This window comes from Colletotrichum orchidophilum (genome assembly GCF_001831195.1).
Source record: "Colletotrichum orchidophilum strain IMI 309357 chromosome Unknown Scaffold_93.1, whole genome shotgun sequence".
NCBI classification, from domain to species: domain Eukaryota; kingdom Fungi; phylum Ascomycota; class Sordariomycetes; order Glomerellales; family Glomerellaceae; genus Colletotrichum; species Colletotrichum orchidophilum.
Window position 1 is genome coordinate 19,905 of NW_019173049.1, and position 17,180 is coordinate 37,084.

Consider the following 17,180-nt stretch of genomic DNA (forward strand, 5'->3'; position numbering starts at 1 on the left):
CTCAGCGCAGCAGCGGCTTATGCAGCGGATGAGAAAGCTCCTCACAGGCCCTCACAAGTCGACTAAGGCTGAATATGGGAAACGCCGCCATCTCCAATCGAGTCAGGTCAAACATGGAATATGCCATCACAAATCGACTCAGGTTGCGGAAAATCACGGGGGTCAAAATGAGGGTGAGAGATGATGAGGGGACTATGGTGTGGACGGATTGGGTTGTGAGCGTCTTTTACGGGATTTCGGCGTCTGGGAACTTCAGGGACGGATTGGCTGTTTGATCTCGCATGGTCTTATATACCCCTACGAAGGCGCACTTACCTTATCCTTCGAGGTGCGGTTAGGGATGGACGGCAATTGCTTTTCATGGGTCACGAAGGACGGACTGGAATGGTGCATAGCCCCAGAGCAGGCTGAGGCTCGGCGGAGCGAGCTAATGTATCATTTGATGTATCAAATCAGTTTATCAAGCTCCAGTGCCTTCTTGAAGTGTCGAGTGATATTAGCACGTTTCACTTGAGGCTGAAGGTGAGTGATTCCGGAATGGCAGTGCGTCCCATAGAGCCGAGGTGAGCTACGGGTGGCTCACAACCGTCGCCTGCGTAGGTGAGGCAAGGTGAGGTTGAGGATACAGTGCTTATGTCAGCCTGGCCAATGACTGTGTGGCCAGACCCGTGCTGGTTGTCCACTTCCCCACCGCCTGGCCATCGCACGTGATTCGCTAGATCTTCGGCATGACGATGATGCAACGAGCCAGGCGGCATTTACACTCACCTTACTAGCCAAAACGGTCAGGTCCCTTTTTCCTAGCAGCAGCAGCCAAAACGAGGTCACCCACCCGCTGCCACAGTCCACTTGGTCGGCTTCCCAAGCCACATGAACGAGACGCCGTGACCTACCCGTCTTCTGTTGCCTGCCCAGCGTCCAGAACCACACTCATTACGGACTAATACTACTCTTTTTCCTACCTGTCCCCATTTCCCCCAATACTTTACGCAACCTTGCAGCTTTGCTTGCTAAGCTTTCCGTCTTGATCTGCGCGCCCCAGCCGATCTGCTTCCCCCAATCTCCATCGAAGCTCAGACGTCCGTTTCCATCTCGAGAACGCTTGGCCGGCCCTTCCGCGATGCATTTCCCTCGACTACCACAGGCCGAAGCAGCCTTTGTGCTGGCACTGCTGTTGTCGCCACTGCCGGCGGCCGCAATGCTCGATTGCAAACACATTCGAGTGGATGACGTCTCATTCAACCTCGAGAAACTCGGCGGACCGCACAGCGTCGTGACTAGCCAGTGGCATCCTCCTACTTTCACCAACACGTCCTACACCGTCGATATCTGTGCTCCCCTGAAGCGCAAAGGAGACGTAAAGAAGGAGGAGCAATGCCCCAGTTTCACAAGAGGTATGGACCTCTGCGAAACTCGTCGGATGATTGAATGGTGGCAATCTCGAAGAATTTGATGGCTAACATTGTCTGAACAGTATGTGCCATTGAACGCAACATCCATCCGGGCGACGAGAAGAAAGACGAGGTCGAGAAAGTGATACCCATTGCCGGCGAGCTGGGCAACCACGGGGGAAGAGCCCTGGACGCCACAGCGGAACGACTCAAGTCGAGCGACTCCAACTCGGACGCGAAGAAGGAGGGCGTCCGTCTGATCCTCAACGGAGGCTCTTACCCCCTCAACAAGAGCGGCAGAAACCAAAAGGCCATTATCGAGTTCATCTGCGACCGCAACAAGACCGGTCTGGAGGGCGAGGTCAAATCCGAGGAAGAATATGACAGCAGTCAGTTACGGGCACGTGAGGAGGGCAAGGAGGGCGAAGGCGACGAACCCTCGCCCGACGAGAAGCAGATCGTGATGCCTGATACAGCTCTGATCTGGAACAGCTACGGACCCAATGAGAAGAATGACATGGATGTGCTGAGATTGACGTGGCACACCAGGTACGCGTGCGAGGACGCGTACGATAAGCCGCCTGCGGAGGGTGGCAGTGGTGGTGACTCGAGCAGCCACTGGGGCTTCTTCACCTGGCTCTTCGTCTTGTAAGTCTGATGACGGATCAACGTACTGTTTCTTGCGCTGGCTAATGATTATGTTTCATGCAGGGTCTTCCTCGGTATCGCTGCGTACCTCATCTTCGGCTCGTGGCTGAACTACAACCGATACGGCGCTAGGGGCTGGGATCTTTTGCCGCACGGAGACACTATTCGCGATATTCCCTACCTGGTGAAGGACTGGACTAGGAACGTGCTCAACACTGTGAACACCAGTGGTGGCCGGGGCGGCTACAGCGCCGTCTAAGTATAGAATGGGACGATTCTCATCACCCGTCGCTCAGTGATGGCAGAGAGAGAGAAAGAGAGAGAGAGAGATAAGAGTGTACATTTATAGTTGTAAACTGGATCAGTGGCTACGGTTCTGGGTGCATTGTCTTTTTGGAAGGGCATCATTTCGCGAGTCTAGTCGCGGCTTGGAGTTGGGACCGGCTCTGCTCCTCGGAGCTTGTCACATTTAAATTGTTTATCTAAGAAACGCACGCTTTGATCAACCTGACGCTGGTGACAGATTGCCGGGGGCAGACAATTCTCGAGCTCCGCGGGAACTGAACTAAGGTTTGGTGGACCCGAGTTTGGTGGGGCCGGCCTGCCCGCAGGGCTACAGCACGGTGCATCGAAGCTTGCTACCCCGGTCGATGTATCCTCCGGCTTACCTCCGTGTACTTCATCCGCAACGTCAATAACGGGCCATGAATACCAACCACTATAAGGCCGAAGATGCGGCTCTCGAAAAAGCCGGGGAGGACTCCGATGTTGAAAACCTCGACGATGAAGAATTCACCCCCGCGCCTCTCCCACAACTCACAAACGAGCCTCAGGGCCATCCGGATTCCTGCCTAAGCCTCTCCCTCCCTCTCATCAGGGCGCTTCACACCCAGCTGCCGCCGGCGCCGGACCTCGTCCTCTCCATAGGCAGCGGGACGGGCCTCGTCGAGGCGCTCCTCGACTCCCTCGCCGCCGATGACCAGGACCGCGACCCGCCCACTCGGAAAACTCCTCGCCACACGGCGGCGGCGCTCAACCTCGCGAGCGTCGAGATCGCGCCCAGCCCAAACAGGTACCACGCTGCTCACCGCCATCACACCGTCCCGGGGACCTGGGCTCTCGACCCGGCTGCGGGACGGGCAAAGGCGTGGGTTTTTGTGTATCCGAAGCAGGTGGCCCTTGTGCAGAGTTACATGGCGTCGTCGTTCGCGTCCGGCGAGAAAGGGGCCGTGGAGGTGGTGTTGTATGTTGGGCCGAGGATGGACTGGGATGATTTCCGGGGTGCGTTTGCGCCGTTTGCCGAGGATATCGAGGTCTGGGGGGAGGAGAGGATGGAGGAGGTTGGGGGGCGGGCTTGGGAGTGCGTTGCTGTTGTGAGGCTGAGGAGGTGAGTGGGACGGCACAAGATGCGGATTGGCGCAGGGTATGTGGCATATAAAGAAGCAAGATTTGGCTTGAATGCAATAATTGATGAATTTGTTCTTGGTGGGAAGGTGTTTTCGTGGTCGCTGCTCTTGATTGCCTGGTCGTCTGTCTCGTATTGACCGATGCCGAGAGCCAAGGTGGAGATTTTCATACTCGGATTTCTCTCTTATGTCTACCTACTAATGTCATCTGTTTCTCTTGGTTTTCTGTTCACAGGGACAGCCGCATGGATATGTTTGAATATGATGGAAATGCGTGGGTTATGGCACAGTCGAGAAGTTGAACAGTCGGCCTGGAGATAATCGACACCCTACCCGATTCGATACGTCTGTCCCGGTACCGAACACTGGTCAGCGACTGCGACGACTATGCACTCCTGTCTATCGATTAACGAGAAATCACAGGAGCAAGATCGTTTTCGCCAATGAAATGAACAACTCTCGGCTCTCCATCTCAGAGACATATCCTGGAAACTCCTCACTGGTGAGTAGAGGTATGGTACTGTAGTCAAGCCTCTCTCTCCATGGGCACCAGGCCCTCCCATCGTACATTCTCTATATTCATGAAGCATGGCGCTGAAACAGACCAAGTAGCATGTGGTCGCGGATGCTTACACTTTCGTACAACACCGGTTCTGGAGTTGGTGTTGTCCGACGCCTTTAGTTGTTATGCCATAACACAGTACCAGGTCACAAGATACATCGGTCTAGATTTAATACTACTGTGGCTACGGAAATGATAAATCTATGCCAATGATGATGACCAAACACCAACCCATTTCGCCCCCCCCCCATCCCCCTCGCCAATGAGAAGAGGTACACCCTTCTCGCTTTCTCCCCACATTATAGATTTCCACACAAAAACAATAGGTACTATGTAGATAGGTGAGTGAGTGCAACCTTTTGGTTTGGGCTTTTTTGCACGCAAAATAAAAAGTATTTACGAAATGTATATACAAAAAGAGTGTGGGTTAAAAAAGCCTCCGAGGTCAACTCTGAGAAGGCTCCCGGGGCCCTCAAGCCGCAGCAGGGGCCGCAGCAGCCGGCATCATCGAGGCGGCAAAGGTGGCGGCATCATCGGCGTCGTTGCCGTACGTCAGGTGAGCGCGTCTGATCTGGTTGCCGCCCTCGCAAATGTTGTCGCCGTCGTGGCAGATGACCTTTGTCTTGGATGGATCCACGCCCTGGACGGCCTGTCCGTTGACTATATGGGAGATGAATTAGTGTCGGCCAGTAAAATGAAGAGGAATTGTTTTGCCAACTTGGCGTCGCATGGGGAAACTTACGTGGGTCGCCAAAGATGACGGCACCGGCAACCTTGGCCACCATGTCGGCTGGCATCATGGCAGCAGCGTTGTGGACGAGCTGTCCACCCTGGGAGTAGCCAGATATGATGACGGCCGAGTTCGGACAGTTGGTGATGGCCTGCTCTGTGAGGGTGGCCATCATCTGAGATCCGTTGGCGTCGCCTCCGGCCAAGAAGCCGGGGATATCGGCGGGATACTCGACACCCTGTACGGCGAGATTGCCGCCGACCTGGGTTGACAGGGACTGGAAGAATGGCGGACCAGCAATAGTACCGACGTTGCCTCCCTCGGTCGTGCCGCGAGCGAAGATGACGATCATGGACTTGCACCCAGCGGCGAGTCCATCTTGCTGACTGCCCGAGAAGTCGGCCTGGCGGGGTTGGATCGTGACAGGTGAACAACTCGCCGTGCCCAGCAGGGCGAGAAGGAAGGCTGCTGATGAGCTGTGCATTTTTGCGTGCTAATTGTAAAGACTGGTTATTATAGTTGGTAATTATTACTAAGGAGTGTATGTGGGTTATCCGATGCTAGCTGAAAGTTGGATCAACAACTTTTCATGGTTCTTGGCCGTCACATGAAATGGGAGAGGGGGGATGACCGGCGACCTTTGGACTCTTATAGCGGAGCTAGTGTGAGCATCTCCCGCTTCCTTACCCGAGTGCCTAGCCGGCCAGTGACACGGAGGCGACACTAAGCTTATTTCCCTCGTCTATGCCGTGTTGGATGTTCCTGCAGCACAATGGCTTCAGGTACCGCAACCTCACCCCAATAGGGAAAAGAGGGCGGATCAGAGGCAGGGACCTCACGTGGGATCGGCCTGATCCCGACACTAGACCAGGGGGCCAGGGACGGACTTTGCTGATTGTTCAAGATTCGAGATTCGCAGGCTGGTCTATAAGCCAGCCGCCAAGCTGAGCTGAGCAAAACAGGTGGACCCCTGGAAAGCTTGGGGGGGCGTGCCTGGGGTTCCTTACTTTCCTCACGCAGCCTGGGCAGGCTGAAAAGTCTGTTGACAAGTTGACGGGGCAGATAACATCCCACAATGGCACGGACTACCGTTATCTTGGCCGGTTGCGATTGGCTACAGTCTGATTCATGAGTGAAGCTGGGTCCGATCTCTTCTCGCCCCTGGGGAAGGGGGGGGGGAGACATGTTTCGAAACAACTGGGTGGGCTGTGCGCAACATCAGCGGAATGGGAGGGCACCGAAGGTCTCCAAGCTTTTTTAAAATGTACCCTGACGTTTGGTGTGGTTTGATGGGGCTGGATAGGGCGAATGGCGGGATGGAAGATTCGCGGTGGTGGACTGAAGTGGAAGTATCCGTTGGACTTTGCTATGGTAGATGGCAGGTCTCTGACAGCGCTTTGTTCTGGTCTCATGCCTTGTTGCCGTTTCTCATCAGCTTGACACAGAAAACTTGGGATCCATCCATTCGTAAGGAAGGGAAGGGAGGGCTGGAAAGGTGGCATCGCTACCAGGGGCGAGGGTGACCGCTGACATGCGTTTAGGTAAGACTGGCGTTGGGAGACAGCTTGACCGTCGGATTTCGAGGGCCTTCCGTTTCGCCGTGTGGCCCTCTGCCAAGATCATCTCGACTTGTTCTTCGTTTATCTTTTCATGCTCTCCTTTGACGAAGGAGGCACTGGACGAAGATCCGGACTTTGACTCAGGGAAGATGCGGTGAGATGACCCAGTGGCACGGCATCAACTTCGGTATCCGGCGTGGTGTTGGTGTGGTGACACACCATCAACGCAACGGGGCGATTTCGGCAAGATGATTAATCAGCCGTGACCGAGTAATGCAGTCCGAAATAACCATTGATTGGGACGTCGACTAGGCTCGTTCGAGCAAGTAGGTTGGAGGCTATCGAGGAGACCCCGCTCCGTGGTTCTCGAAGTCTTGATATGGTAGATGCTTTGAGGTTTAAACGCGGAAGCAAGATGGAGTCGGAGGGTTTCTGCGGAGCCAGGAGAGGTCACCGAGAAGAGTCTTGTTACACCGAAGTCCAACGGCTTTGGCATTGTGGAAGTGGGAAACGAAATAAGGAAACGCGGGGGTGGGGCCGTCAAGGCAGGGACAGCCGGCAAGGTCGGTCCCGCCTCGCGGGAGGGGATTTTAGCAGGGACCCATATTTCAAGGTTGGCCTTCCTGGCGCCGTTCGACGTGGGAATTTCACTGGTCTTGCCGTCTGAGGTAGCTTCCTGTGATCAAAATTCCAGTCTCTGCTTGAATGCTTGGGTATATCAGAGTACACCGTGCGAACTTACACCACTCCAATACGCGTCTCTTGTTTAAAAAAAAAAAAGCAAAGTCTCCTTCTTTCTGTCTACTTTGGTTGCGATTTTGTTTGACGCCCTGAAGCTTTCTGCATCGTCATTCAGCCAACCTGGACTAGCCTAAAGTCGCTTCAAGCCATGTTGAAGTTTTTCTTAGCTTACCACAGCAGCGGGAAAAATCGTTGCTCGTTGGTGCATAGTTCAGATTAGAAACAGCAGGGTTCCAAGAATAAATCGAACGGTTCATAAGTCATATGATAATATCATCAACGCAGCTATCTGGGGAGCAGATAATCTACACAACTGCTAGCCAAGGCCGATTATTTTCTTTTCTTGTTTTCCTTTTTCATCAAAATGGACGGTGCGAGGTATCCCTGACAAAGTTTTATTGCCAGAAGACGATCAAGACGTCGTAGTCCGACCCTAGCTTATGTTACTTATTGGTGGAAAGGGAATGGAATATAAAATTCTTGAATTGATGGATAAGACGTCTCGGTGTGCTTAGCGCAACCAAGGTCACGACAGTATCAACACTGGGAGCAGGAGCATCATTTGCAGGCCAAGTGGTCTAGCGGCATCATTCATGAGAAACTACTCGTTGTGTATCAATGCCTCTTCAAACCTGTTTTCATTTCCTCAGGTACCGAATATGCTGCTTCTCGTATCCTTCCCCGTGAAGCTTCCATTCATGAGTTTTCAATCATTAGAGTGAGTTGTCAGCCTCGAGCTCTTTGACCTCCAGGCCCTCCCAATCCACTAGCTCTTTCGGGCCGAGGGGTCTCATCTCGATGCGAACGAACTTGTGATCATTATTCATATCCAGGATAATGACTTTGCGTTGCTTGATGCTGGTGCGACCTTCCACAGGGTCAGACATGAAGTCGACGGGGCAGATGACGCGAAGGCGGTCGACAATGGTGATGAGCTCGTACGAATCGCCGCTGTTCATCTTGCAGTATTCTCTGATCTCGTCGAGGCCCTCGTAGATCTGTCCGGGGCTTTTGAGTTCCGCGAGAAGTCTGACGTTGGGAGCGCAGAGCTCTGTGATTTGTTCGAAATCGGTATTGTCCAGGGGCCAGATGAGACGACGGGCCTTGCTCTCAAGCCCAGCGCGGAAAGGCCGGTCGCTCGACTCTCCCCGCAACTCTTCAAACCATCGCTTCTCGTGCTCCTTCTCGGTCACCATAATGATCTTTAGTGTATATTAGTACGATTCACCAAACATGTTGGTAAGGCAGCCGTGACTTACGATTGTCAGGTGTAGTATGTGGGCTAGAGCCTTGTATTTTTGCTGAGCAGATCAACGTGGAATTTCGTCGTAAGCGTATGATGGTAATACTCAAAAGCCGTCTTCTCGTTCTGGTAGAGGATGTCTCGCCAAGGCTAGTGATAAAACCCCTTGGGGGATGGAGAGGCCAAGCTCGTATGCCGAAGCTCTGGAGGTGACGAGTGGATAAAAGATTGACAAGTTTGGAAGGTTGGAAATTGGAAGGAATTTATCCGGTGAGAGGCCTAGAAGACTCCCGGGGGAGCGTACGTGCTGGCCCTTCACGGCTTCCGTATCTTTGACAATGGAATGTCTCAGGCTTGAGCGAAGAAGGTGTTACTGGAAGCGTCGAGAGTAAAGTTCGGTGAAAGAAACCGCTCTTGATGTCATCACCAAATCGAGTGAGGGAGGAGGTTGAGGAAAAGACGTCCATGCCCCTGAGGGTATTAGGCTTTGTCTGCTAATACTCGTCATCCAATGCTTTTAATCGCAACTATTTTCATTTTATTCATCTCAGCAAGGTAGGTAGAAGGGTGGGTACGTGATCTGAACACAGCAAGCCTCAAAGCAACTGCTTCCTCAAAACTACAACGCTTCGCTGCTTGCGTTGTTGGAATCTAGGTCTAAGTGTCGTCAGGTTTTGAACGCCGGCGCCAAACGATTTAATTACATGGATCGAAAAAATCTTCACATAAGAGGGGGTTCCATCATCCTTCATGAGTGGGTGACGGAGATGGCCTCCTCTAGGATATCCAAGCCCTGCTGGATCTCCTCCTCAGTAATGGTCAACGGGGGCACGAAACGCAGGGTGTTGGTGCCGGCAGTGATGATCAGCAGACCGCGCTCGCGGGCGGCCTTGACGATCGGCGTGGGATCCTGGGTGAGCTGGAGACCGAGAATGAGGCCGCGGCCGCGGACCTCCTTAATCAGTTCGGGGAAGCGCTCGCGCAGGGAGTCGAAGCGGGTCTTGAAGATTTCGGCCTTGGCGGCGACGGCCTTTTGCAGGCTGGGGTCGGCGAGGCGGGAGACGATGTTGTGGGCCAGGCGGCAGGCGAGGGGGTTGCCGCCAAAGGTGGTGCCGTGGTCGCCGACCTTGATCTTCTCCGAGACGTTGTTGTTGACGATGGTTGCACCGATGGGGAAGCCGTTGCCGAGCGCCTTGGCGGTGGTGATAATGTCCGGGTGGGCCTCCCTGGGCAGGTGGGTGTGGGCCCAGAAGGTGCCGGTGCGGGACAGACCGCACTGAATCTCATCATAGATGAGGACGGCGCCGACCTCGCGGCAGCGCTTGGCCAGGGCGATCAGGAAATCGTCCGTCGCGGGCGTGACGCCGCCCTCGCCCTGGATGGGCTCGACGATAACGCCGCAGGTCTTTTCGGTGACGGTCTCGTTGATGGCGGCGACGTCGTTGAAGGCGCCGAGCTTGAAGCCGGGCAGCATCGGCGCAAAGGGCTCCTGGTACTTGGGGTTGTGGGTGGCGGACAAGCTGCCCATGGTGCGGCCGTGGAAGGCATTATTGAAGGAGACAACCTCGTACTTGTCGCCCGAGGGCTGGCTGACTTTGGCGGCCTTCCTGGCGAACTTGATGGCGGCCTCGTTGGCCTCGGAGCCCGAATTGCAGACAAAGACCGAGTTGGCGTCGTGCATGGCACCGGCCTCGCGGGTCTTTTCGATCAGCAGCTTGGAGAGGGCGCCGGTCCAGGGGTTGTAGTAGAGGTTCGAGGCGTGCATGAGCGTGCTACCCTGTAAGGTTGGGCATGTACTGTCAGCGCAACTCTTTTTATAATGACTCACGGCGGCTCGGATTTACCCACCTGCTCCGTCAGAATCTGGGTCAGCTCTGGGTCGCAGTGTCCCAAGGCATTGACGGCGATACCAGCGGTGAAGTCGAGGTATTTCCTACCCTCGACGTCCCAGAGCAGAGATCCTTGGCCCTGCACGAAGACGGGCGGTGGCCGGGCATATGTGGCGACCATGTACGGCGCATGTTCGCGGACGAGAGCGGCGCTCGGTGAGTCTTCGGTCGGATCAGGGTTGGTTACTGAGGACTGCTTCTACTCGTTGCCAGTGTTAGTAATGTGATGAGTCACTCGAAGAGTTCGTGGCTTCGCGGGATCACCTACGCCGAAGTTGCTCTTGACGTCTTTCGTGGCGGCAGCGGCCGCAGAAGAGAGCGCGCGGGTGTTGATACGCGGGGCGACGGCCAGACCGAGCTGGCACTTGGCCAATTGAAGTCGCAGAGGAGCACGGAACGCCATCATTGTATCTTGTAGACCTAACAGGACTCTGCGCAAACGGACTGGAGAAATAAGAATGGTGTTGAAGAGAAGTCGTCAATTAAAATTTGGGCCGTTCGCGCTTGCATGGGCAGAGGTGACTCGTCAAACCCCGTTATCGATAAGGCGCGCATTTTCCCACTTTTTGCGCTGTTTGGAGGGGCAGATCCACCTTTCCCGGCGCTACGTGCGCTGTGCCCTGGGGATATCCCTCCGATCTCGGTCGGGCTCGGACGAACTGCCGATGTCTTGAAACGGTTTTCTTGTGCAACTGATTTTTTTGATTGACTCATATGTGCACCTTGCTCAGGTAGTCAATCAACCTGGGTTGGGTAACCTTCTTATTTTCTTGGGCTGAACTCCTCTAAGCGTGCGCGATTCCCTAGTCTGTAGAGTTTATTGTACATTTCGCGAGGGACGTTGTCCCAGTCCAGGGTTGCATTTGCACACAAACCGTTGTTGAATTCCGCCTCCACTCTTACCGATCGAACGTCACGATCCATATTCTCTCTGATATATTCTATCTCCTTCCAGGTTGCAGCCGAGCCTGATTCGGACGTCAAAATCGAGGACCAGAGAATAATCTCGTCTGGAGGGTTCCCCAAAGCAAAAATGCCGACTTTCTTGAAATAGCGCCTAAGCAGCAACAGCACTTTTTCCTCGTCAAAAAACCGCAGCAACCATAGTAACCCACTCATCTCAAGTTCCGTTCGCTCGCCTAACCATTCGAGGAGCATCGCGCTAATCTCTCCAGGCTCTTCTCCAGGCTCTTCTTCCTGCCGATTTCGAGAAGCTGATTCAAGAATTTGGCTGGTGATTAGGTACACTTGTGTTTGCTGCTCGACAAGCATTTTGATGATTGTCAGATCAAAACGCCCAATCAACTCAGAAAATCCGTCTTGTGTCATTTTGATGGAGCAGTTATCACATTCGATAAGAAACCTTTTCATGTCGATTGGGGGGACTCTCCAATTCTTTCGGAAAAACAAGACTTCAACAACTCGACGATTAATACTGATCTTTTCTCCGTAAAGGCGCAAAAGCTTCTCCGCCGTTGCATAGTCGCAGAGCTCCAATGAGGACTCTACACCTTCCAGATCAAACTGGAAATTAGGGTGTTCAACTTGACTTAGATTAGAAAGGGCCTCGGCAGGTCTCCAGTGGTGTATTTTATCAATGACTTCCTTGTTTACGGTGAACTTTTGTCCCCTTTCAAGAAGCGTACGAATGTGGTCTGGGATGCCGGCAGCCACAATTCCATTGAGTACTCTTCCTGTCCATTGAGGTAACTCTTCAAGAAATGATACCATCGTCCGCGCGAGGATAACCTTGCAATATCTCAAATCAAGAAACAAATATTTTTTGAGGTCTTGAACGAGCTGCTCTTCGGTCTTGAAGTAGTCCGGCAAAAGTAGTGATCCCGAGTCGCTTTGCGATACGTCAGAGGCTATTGCAAGCAGGGCGTAGACCATGTCCCGAGGGTCGCTCGCCTTGCTCTTTCGGAATCGTTGCAACAAGACCGAGAGCATGTTCTTTCTTGGAGATCTCCGGGTAAACGAATCTGGGAATAGGTCCAGAACCGCTTGGCATCCATCGTCTGGGGCGACGCCAATAACCTTCGCAGCGATATTCAGCGTGGAAGCCTGAATGGACCATCTCCCGCAATAGATCGAAGCTGCGCGCGCATTTGACACTTCCTGCAAGACCCATATCCTGGTAAACCAAGGCTCATCCAGGAGAGAAACGAGGGCGTTTCTTTGGACATCGGCGAAGACAGCCTGATCGAGATCTGAGCTGTGGCGGATCGCCGACCCATTCTTTTGCGCCCAAGTGAGATCTGCGTGACTTTTCTGGCGTTTCCATCCCTGTTGAAGCTTTCTTAGGCATTCCAGCAATAGTTTTCTCTCAAACGTGGAAGGGCCCAGCCATATGACGACCTGTTCCGCTTTTCTGTAGATGCTGGCCATCTGTCCAACCTGATGGCCTCGCTCAGCAATGTTGTTCTGGTCGATACAGATAGCGTCAATCCACATGACTCTGCTCAAAAAGTCGTCTCGGAGATCTTTCAAAGCAGTGAATAGATTGTTCGTGATGCAAAGGGTTTCCCCGTTGGCTGTGATGGAGGCCGAGAGCTCTGTGCTGCCCCAGGCATAGGACAAGGCTTCGTAGGGGATGATCACATCCAGATCCAGACTTGCTTGAAAGATATCGCATGATATCTGGCTTGTGGATCCAGGATGAAGCATGAGGAGTCGGAAAGATTGCCCCGTGAGGTCTAGCGGCTCGTACTGAAAGAGGCTCATGATATGATTGACGTTTGGACGTTCGCGCGAATTTCCGGTGGCGTAGCTAGGAAGCTCAATGTGGTCGTCAAGCGTTCGTATGCCTTTGAATCACGCTGAAAAGATGCTCGTGGTGGGATTGAATGTCTCCCAAATACCCCTGGGCGCAAAGCAATCAGGCTGAATGAGGGGTATAGTTGTCTGACAGGTAGCCAAGCCAGGCTGCTTGTCGAGCTGCTCCGCCAGCGAATTTGCCTTGTAACACCACATGGCTGATGTACCCTTTGCATGAGGATTTGGCCAATGATATGTTGTTACGATCGCGGGTGATATTTGTGTGGTGGCGAAGCCAAAGTGTATCATTTGCCCGATGGGCGGATTTGCACACCTCATGGCGAACCGGCGACACGCGAGCCAACGTACCCAATATCAAGAGTTCTGAATGAAGATTTGTCAAACGCGTCTCACCTTACAAGGTAAAAGGACTGATGCGACATTTTGTCAGAGAGCACTACCGCAAAGCAGCGGAGAAGCAAGGAGGCGAGGCTAGTTGCCAATCGTTGTTTCATAGCAAGAAACTAACGATCGACTGTCTTCCCGACCGGAGTGTCGTATATTTACACAGCTTCGGGGTGGACGGGACTGGAGATCTCGGGGGTCGGCGTTATCCACGATGCCGGATTGCATCGGGATTCTATCGGCTCGTGACTCGTCATGTGGACATCGGATGCGTTCCTGGAGAAGCTCGCTCTACCCCAATGCGGGGATGGCGAGCCCCCCTTTGGTGCTTAGGTAACCTTCGTGCCTTCCAAGTTTCTTGGTTGGTCAAAAGTCCTGCAGTGCACTACAGTGCAGCAATCTTCAGTGGAGTTGGACAGCGGTTCAGCAGCTGCCAGCGGTAGAACCGGCGAGCGAACAGCGCCAGATGTGCCAGCCGGCTGTCCCTGATTGGCCATCCTTGGTGTCGGATCCGGGGTGGATGCCAAAGCGGCCTAGTGCCGGAGGGAGCAGTGCCCGCGTGCCCCTCTACCCCGTGCGGGTTGACTCGAATCTCGAGCACCCACGCTGGGCACCCACGCAACCCGCGCAACCCACGCACCTTATGGTGAGGTGGGCGAAGTGGGTTTGGGCCTCTTCACATGTCAGCTGCCCCCCAAACCCAAACAAACGTCACCATCTCACCTCAGAAGCCAGTAATTGAACCGAGCCCACCAGAGGCACTCACTCGACCGCTTTCACATTGAAACATGTGCCGTCGGTACCCTGCTCAAGGACCCTCTTTCACGAGCAATGTCGGCCGTTGCTGCTGCTGCTGCTGCTGTTGCTCCCCTTTCCCTTCGCAATCTTCTTTGACAGCTCTCTACACTTCTCCGCCAGATCCGTCGCGAAACATATCGTCATTCATTCCTGGCTGTCGTCTTCCGTCGTCTCAGCCTTCTAGCTTCCCGTGCCGTCTCGTACAACCATCCAAAACGTAGGATCCAAAACAACCGGAGCAGCTCCGGCCTTCCCTTTCGAACCAGTCCAACATCGGGTGGCGGTCCGTGGTATCGAGCCGTCCGTTGCTGCACCTCGCTCGCCAAGCGCTTCCCCCGAGCCTGGACGCATTACTATGGCCTTTTAGCCCTGAATTACAACATTACTCGCGCTGCGCCGTCCCGCCGACGACTTCAACGCCATCGTTGTCCCAGCCACAACCTCGTGGTTTTGCGCTGCTCGCTTGGTCAGCCGCCTTCCGGCTGTCCTCGGTGCCAAGATCCATGACCCTGCGACGGAATCTGCAAACACTTGCTTCTTCTTTCGCACCTCTTCCACTGCACCGGTGTCCGTCGTAGTATACCCCAGTCGACATGATAGACCACGTCCTTGGACGGCCGTCGGTCAAGTCGCGCCGCCTTCAGGTGCTGGCGGTGCTGGCTTTCTGGTCGGCATACATCTTTAGGTAAGATGCGACGTCTTGAACTCTGGGCAACGTCGCCGCGATAGGAGCTGATTCAATCTCTTGCAGAGGACACCCTCACGGCCCTCCCGTCATCCGCTTCTTCTCCAAGCTCACGACGAAGCGCCTCACGACATGGCAGACCGTCGTCGTCACCATGATCTACCTGTACGCTGCCCGACACTTTAGCACTCTAGTCGGCCTTGCGAGTCCCGAGCCCATGTCTAACATGTACGACGCCACCTACTTCCGCGCAACCTGGATCTTGACTGCCCTGGATGCTGGCTTTTGGACCGCCATGAAGATCCGCGCAAAGTGGCTCCGCGACTTAGCCAGCATCGTCTTCTCCGTATTCTACATGTTTGCCGCTGAAAAGGCCGACGAAAAGGTGCGCAAGGTGCGCGGCATGTTGACCGTAGAGCACCTGCGCGTGTCTTGGGACAAAGGAACGACGCCATACTTGAAATTCTTCCAAGGCCTCATGCGACCTCGCTTCTCCCGCTGGCCGCCGCGCGCACTCCGCATTCCCAGGCCCGCTGGCAGCGACTACAAGGAGCCGGTGTCGGCCTGGCTCTACTTCGATGGCCCATTGACGGACCTCGTGCGACACAGTAGAATTATTCTGGATATCCCCGGTGGTGGGTTTGTGGCCATGGATCCTAGGTGCAACGACGACAAGCTGTTCGCGTGGGCATCCAAGACTGGCATGCCAGTTCTGAGCCTAGACTACAAGAAAGCCCCCGAGTTCCCGTACCCCTTTGCCCTGAACGAGTGTTTCGACGTGTACACGACACTCATTCGCAGCAAGGGAAGATGCATCGGCATGTCCGGAAGAGAGACACCCCGAATCGTGCTTACAGGCGACAGCGCTGGTGGCAACTTGGCTACGGCAACAACTCTCATGATTGTAGAACGAACATCAGTACCAATGCGGCGCTATTCGAGCACCGGAGATCTGCCACTGCCCGATGGATTGGTCTTGTTCTATCCGGCACTCGATATGAATATTGGCAACTGGATGTCAGACGAACAAATGTCGCTTATGAAAGATAGAAGGTTGAGGAGCACGAACCAATCGATCATCAGGAGGAAGAGCATGCAGTATAACGACCTCGTCGGCACGCCCCATCACACTGATGACGAGGAAGAGGCCAACAAGCAGTCGACCGAGCTGACAGCAAAGGAGGTCCAGATCGCCTCACAACAAGCGCTTGCTAGTCCCCATCCCGAATTTTCGCATGGGGGGCCGCAGAGTGTGTCCAATGCAGAGCTATCAGCTCCGGATATCAAGCGTCAGCAGAGTGCATCCCATCACTCGGAACCGCTTCGAACCCGCCTTGCCATGTCCTCCATGATCTCCTACTTTAACGATCGCGTGCTCACGCCTGAGATGATGCGGGCCATGATTATTCTCTACATCGGTCCTCACAACCGGCCCGACTTCAGCAAGGACTACCTCCTTTCGCCCGTCCTTACCCCCGACTCCCTTCTCGCGCGTTTCCCCAAGGTCTACTTCCTGACCGGTGAGCGGGACCCCCTGGTGGACGATACAGTCATCTTCTCAGCCCGCCTGCGCAAGGTGAAGGAAACCATGTTCGATCAGGCTCAATCCGAGCGCTCCGACTTTGGCGATGGCCTCGAACCCGTCTTCAACCCCAAGGACGTCGCAGAGGTGATGCTGATCCCGGGCATCTCCCACGGTTTCCTGCAGTTCCCGACCGTCTACCCACCCGCATGGAAACACTTTGAGAGGTCGGCAGAGTGGATCACGGAAATCTTTGCCTCAGCGGATGCCGCTCGGGAGCGGGAGAGCCGGGGTCGTCGACGAGTCGGCGGCGGGCCCATAACGAACGGCAACAGCGAGGGAAGGCACCACAACCGCGCCGAATCCAGCGGCGACGAGGACAGGCCGCTGGAGATCAGTATGACGAGGGCAAACCGCAAGAACACCCTGACAAGGGAGCCGCAGGCCATGGACGAGAGCGAGTCCATTGTAGACAAGGCCGATGTCGGCAAGAAGAAGAACGGCCGCGCGAGGGGCGCGAGCAAGAGTGCGGGCGCGAGCCTTGTGAAGCTCAAGAGCACAGACGACTTGCTAGGTAGGAGAATGCAGGGCCTCGCTGGCGGCTTGACGGGCGTTGGACGGGGACAGGAATGAAGTCATCGACTTTTGCGGTGTTCTTGTACGATGGAGGCGCACACTAGCACCTCAGTTCTTGAGTTACAGCCCATCTTGCTGTAGGGGTATGATTCCGTTGAATGGGAGACTTACCGGGTGGCTATAGACTGTCTGTAGATTGGATTCGTCAACGAAGCTGTATACACGCGTCGGGTAGTACCAAGGTTTATAGACACAGTTGCGTGCAATT

At 54.4% G+C, this 17,180-nt stretch overlaps 7 protein-coding genes across 7 annotated transcripts; 3 read left to right on the forward strand and 4 right to left on the reverse strand.

Moving 5' to 3' along the window:
- Positions 1-1,120: 1,120 nt before the first annotated feature.
- CORC01_09884 (uncharacterized protein) lies at positions 1,121-2,298 on the forward strand (the record flags this gene model as incomplete). The annotated part of the gene is made up of 3 exons (XM_022621513.1): positions 1,121-1,394; positions 1,475-2,039; positions 2,103-2,298. 3 exons carry the CDS (start codon positions 1,121-1,123, stop codon positions 2,296-2,298), a joined length of 1,035 nt encoding a protein of 344 aa, XP_022471939.1.
- A 445-nt stretch (positions 2,299-2,743) lies between these two features.
- CORC01_09885 (uncharacterized protein) lies at positions 2,744-3,430 on the forward strand (the record flags this gene model as incomplete). The annotated part of the gene is made up of 1 exon (XM_022621514.1): positions 2,744-3,430. The coding sequence occupies one exon, from the start codon at positions 2,744-2,746 to the stop codon at positions 3,428-3,430; it is 687 nt and encodes a 228-aa protein (XP_022471940.1).
- A 1,049-nt stretch (positions 3,431-4,479) lies between these two features.
- Positions 4,480-5,221, reverse strand: CORC01_09886 (cutinase; the record flags this gene model as incomplete). Its single annotated transcript, XM_022621515.1, has 2 exons — positions 4,480-4,667; positions 4,750-5,221. The coding sequence occupies 2 exons, from the start codon at positions 5,219-5,221 to the stop codon at positions 4,480-4,482; spliced, it is 660 nt and encodes a 219-aa protein (XP_022471941.1).
- Positions 5,222-7,750: 2,529 nt separating this feature from the next.
- CORC01_09887 (uncharacterized protein) lies at positions 7,751-8,233 on the reverse strand (the record flags this gene model as incomplete). The annotated part of the gene is made up of 1 exon (XM_022621516.1): positions 7,751-8,233. The coding sequence occupies one exon, from the start codon at positions 8,231-8,233 to the stop codon at positions 7,751-7,753; it is 483 nt and encodes a 160-aa protein (XP_022471942.1).
- A 795-nt stretch (positions 8,234-9,028) lies between these two features.
- On the reverse strand, positions 9,029-10,575 carry CORC01_09888 (acetylornithine aminotransferase; the record flags this gene model as incomplete). Its single annotated transcript, XM_022621517.1, has 3 exons — positions 9,029-10,057; positions 10,129-10,368; positions 10,438-10,575. 3 exons carry the CDS (start codon positions 10,573-10,575, stop codon positions 9,029-9,031), a joined length of 1,407 nt encoding a protein of 468 aa, XP_022471943.1.
- Positions 10,576-11,308: 733 nt separating this feature from the next.
- Positions 11,309-12,893, reverse strand: CORC01_09889 (HET domain-containing protein; the record flags this gene model as incomplete). Its single annotated transcript, XM_022621518.1, has 2 exons — positions 11,309-11,400; positions 11,597-12,893. 2 exons carry the CDS (start codon positions 12,891-12,893, stop codon positions 11,309-11,311), a joined length of 1,389 nt encoding a protein of 462 aa, XP_022471944.1.
- A 1,829-nt stretch (positions 12,894-14,722) lies between these two features.
- CORC01_09890 (uncharacterized protein) lies at positions 14,723-16,969 on the forward strand (the record flags this gene model as incomplete). Its single annotated transcript, XM_022621519.1, has 2 exons — positions 14,723-14,814; positions 14,881-16,969. The coding sequence occupies 2 exons, from the start codon at positions 14,723-14,725 to the stop codon at positions 16,967-16,969; spliced, it is 2,181 nt and encodes a 726-aa protein (XP_022471945.1).
- Positions 16,970-17,180: the final 211 nt, after the last annotated feature.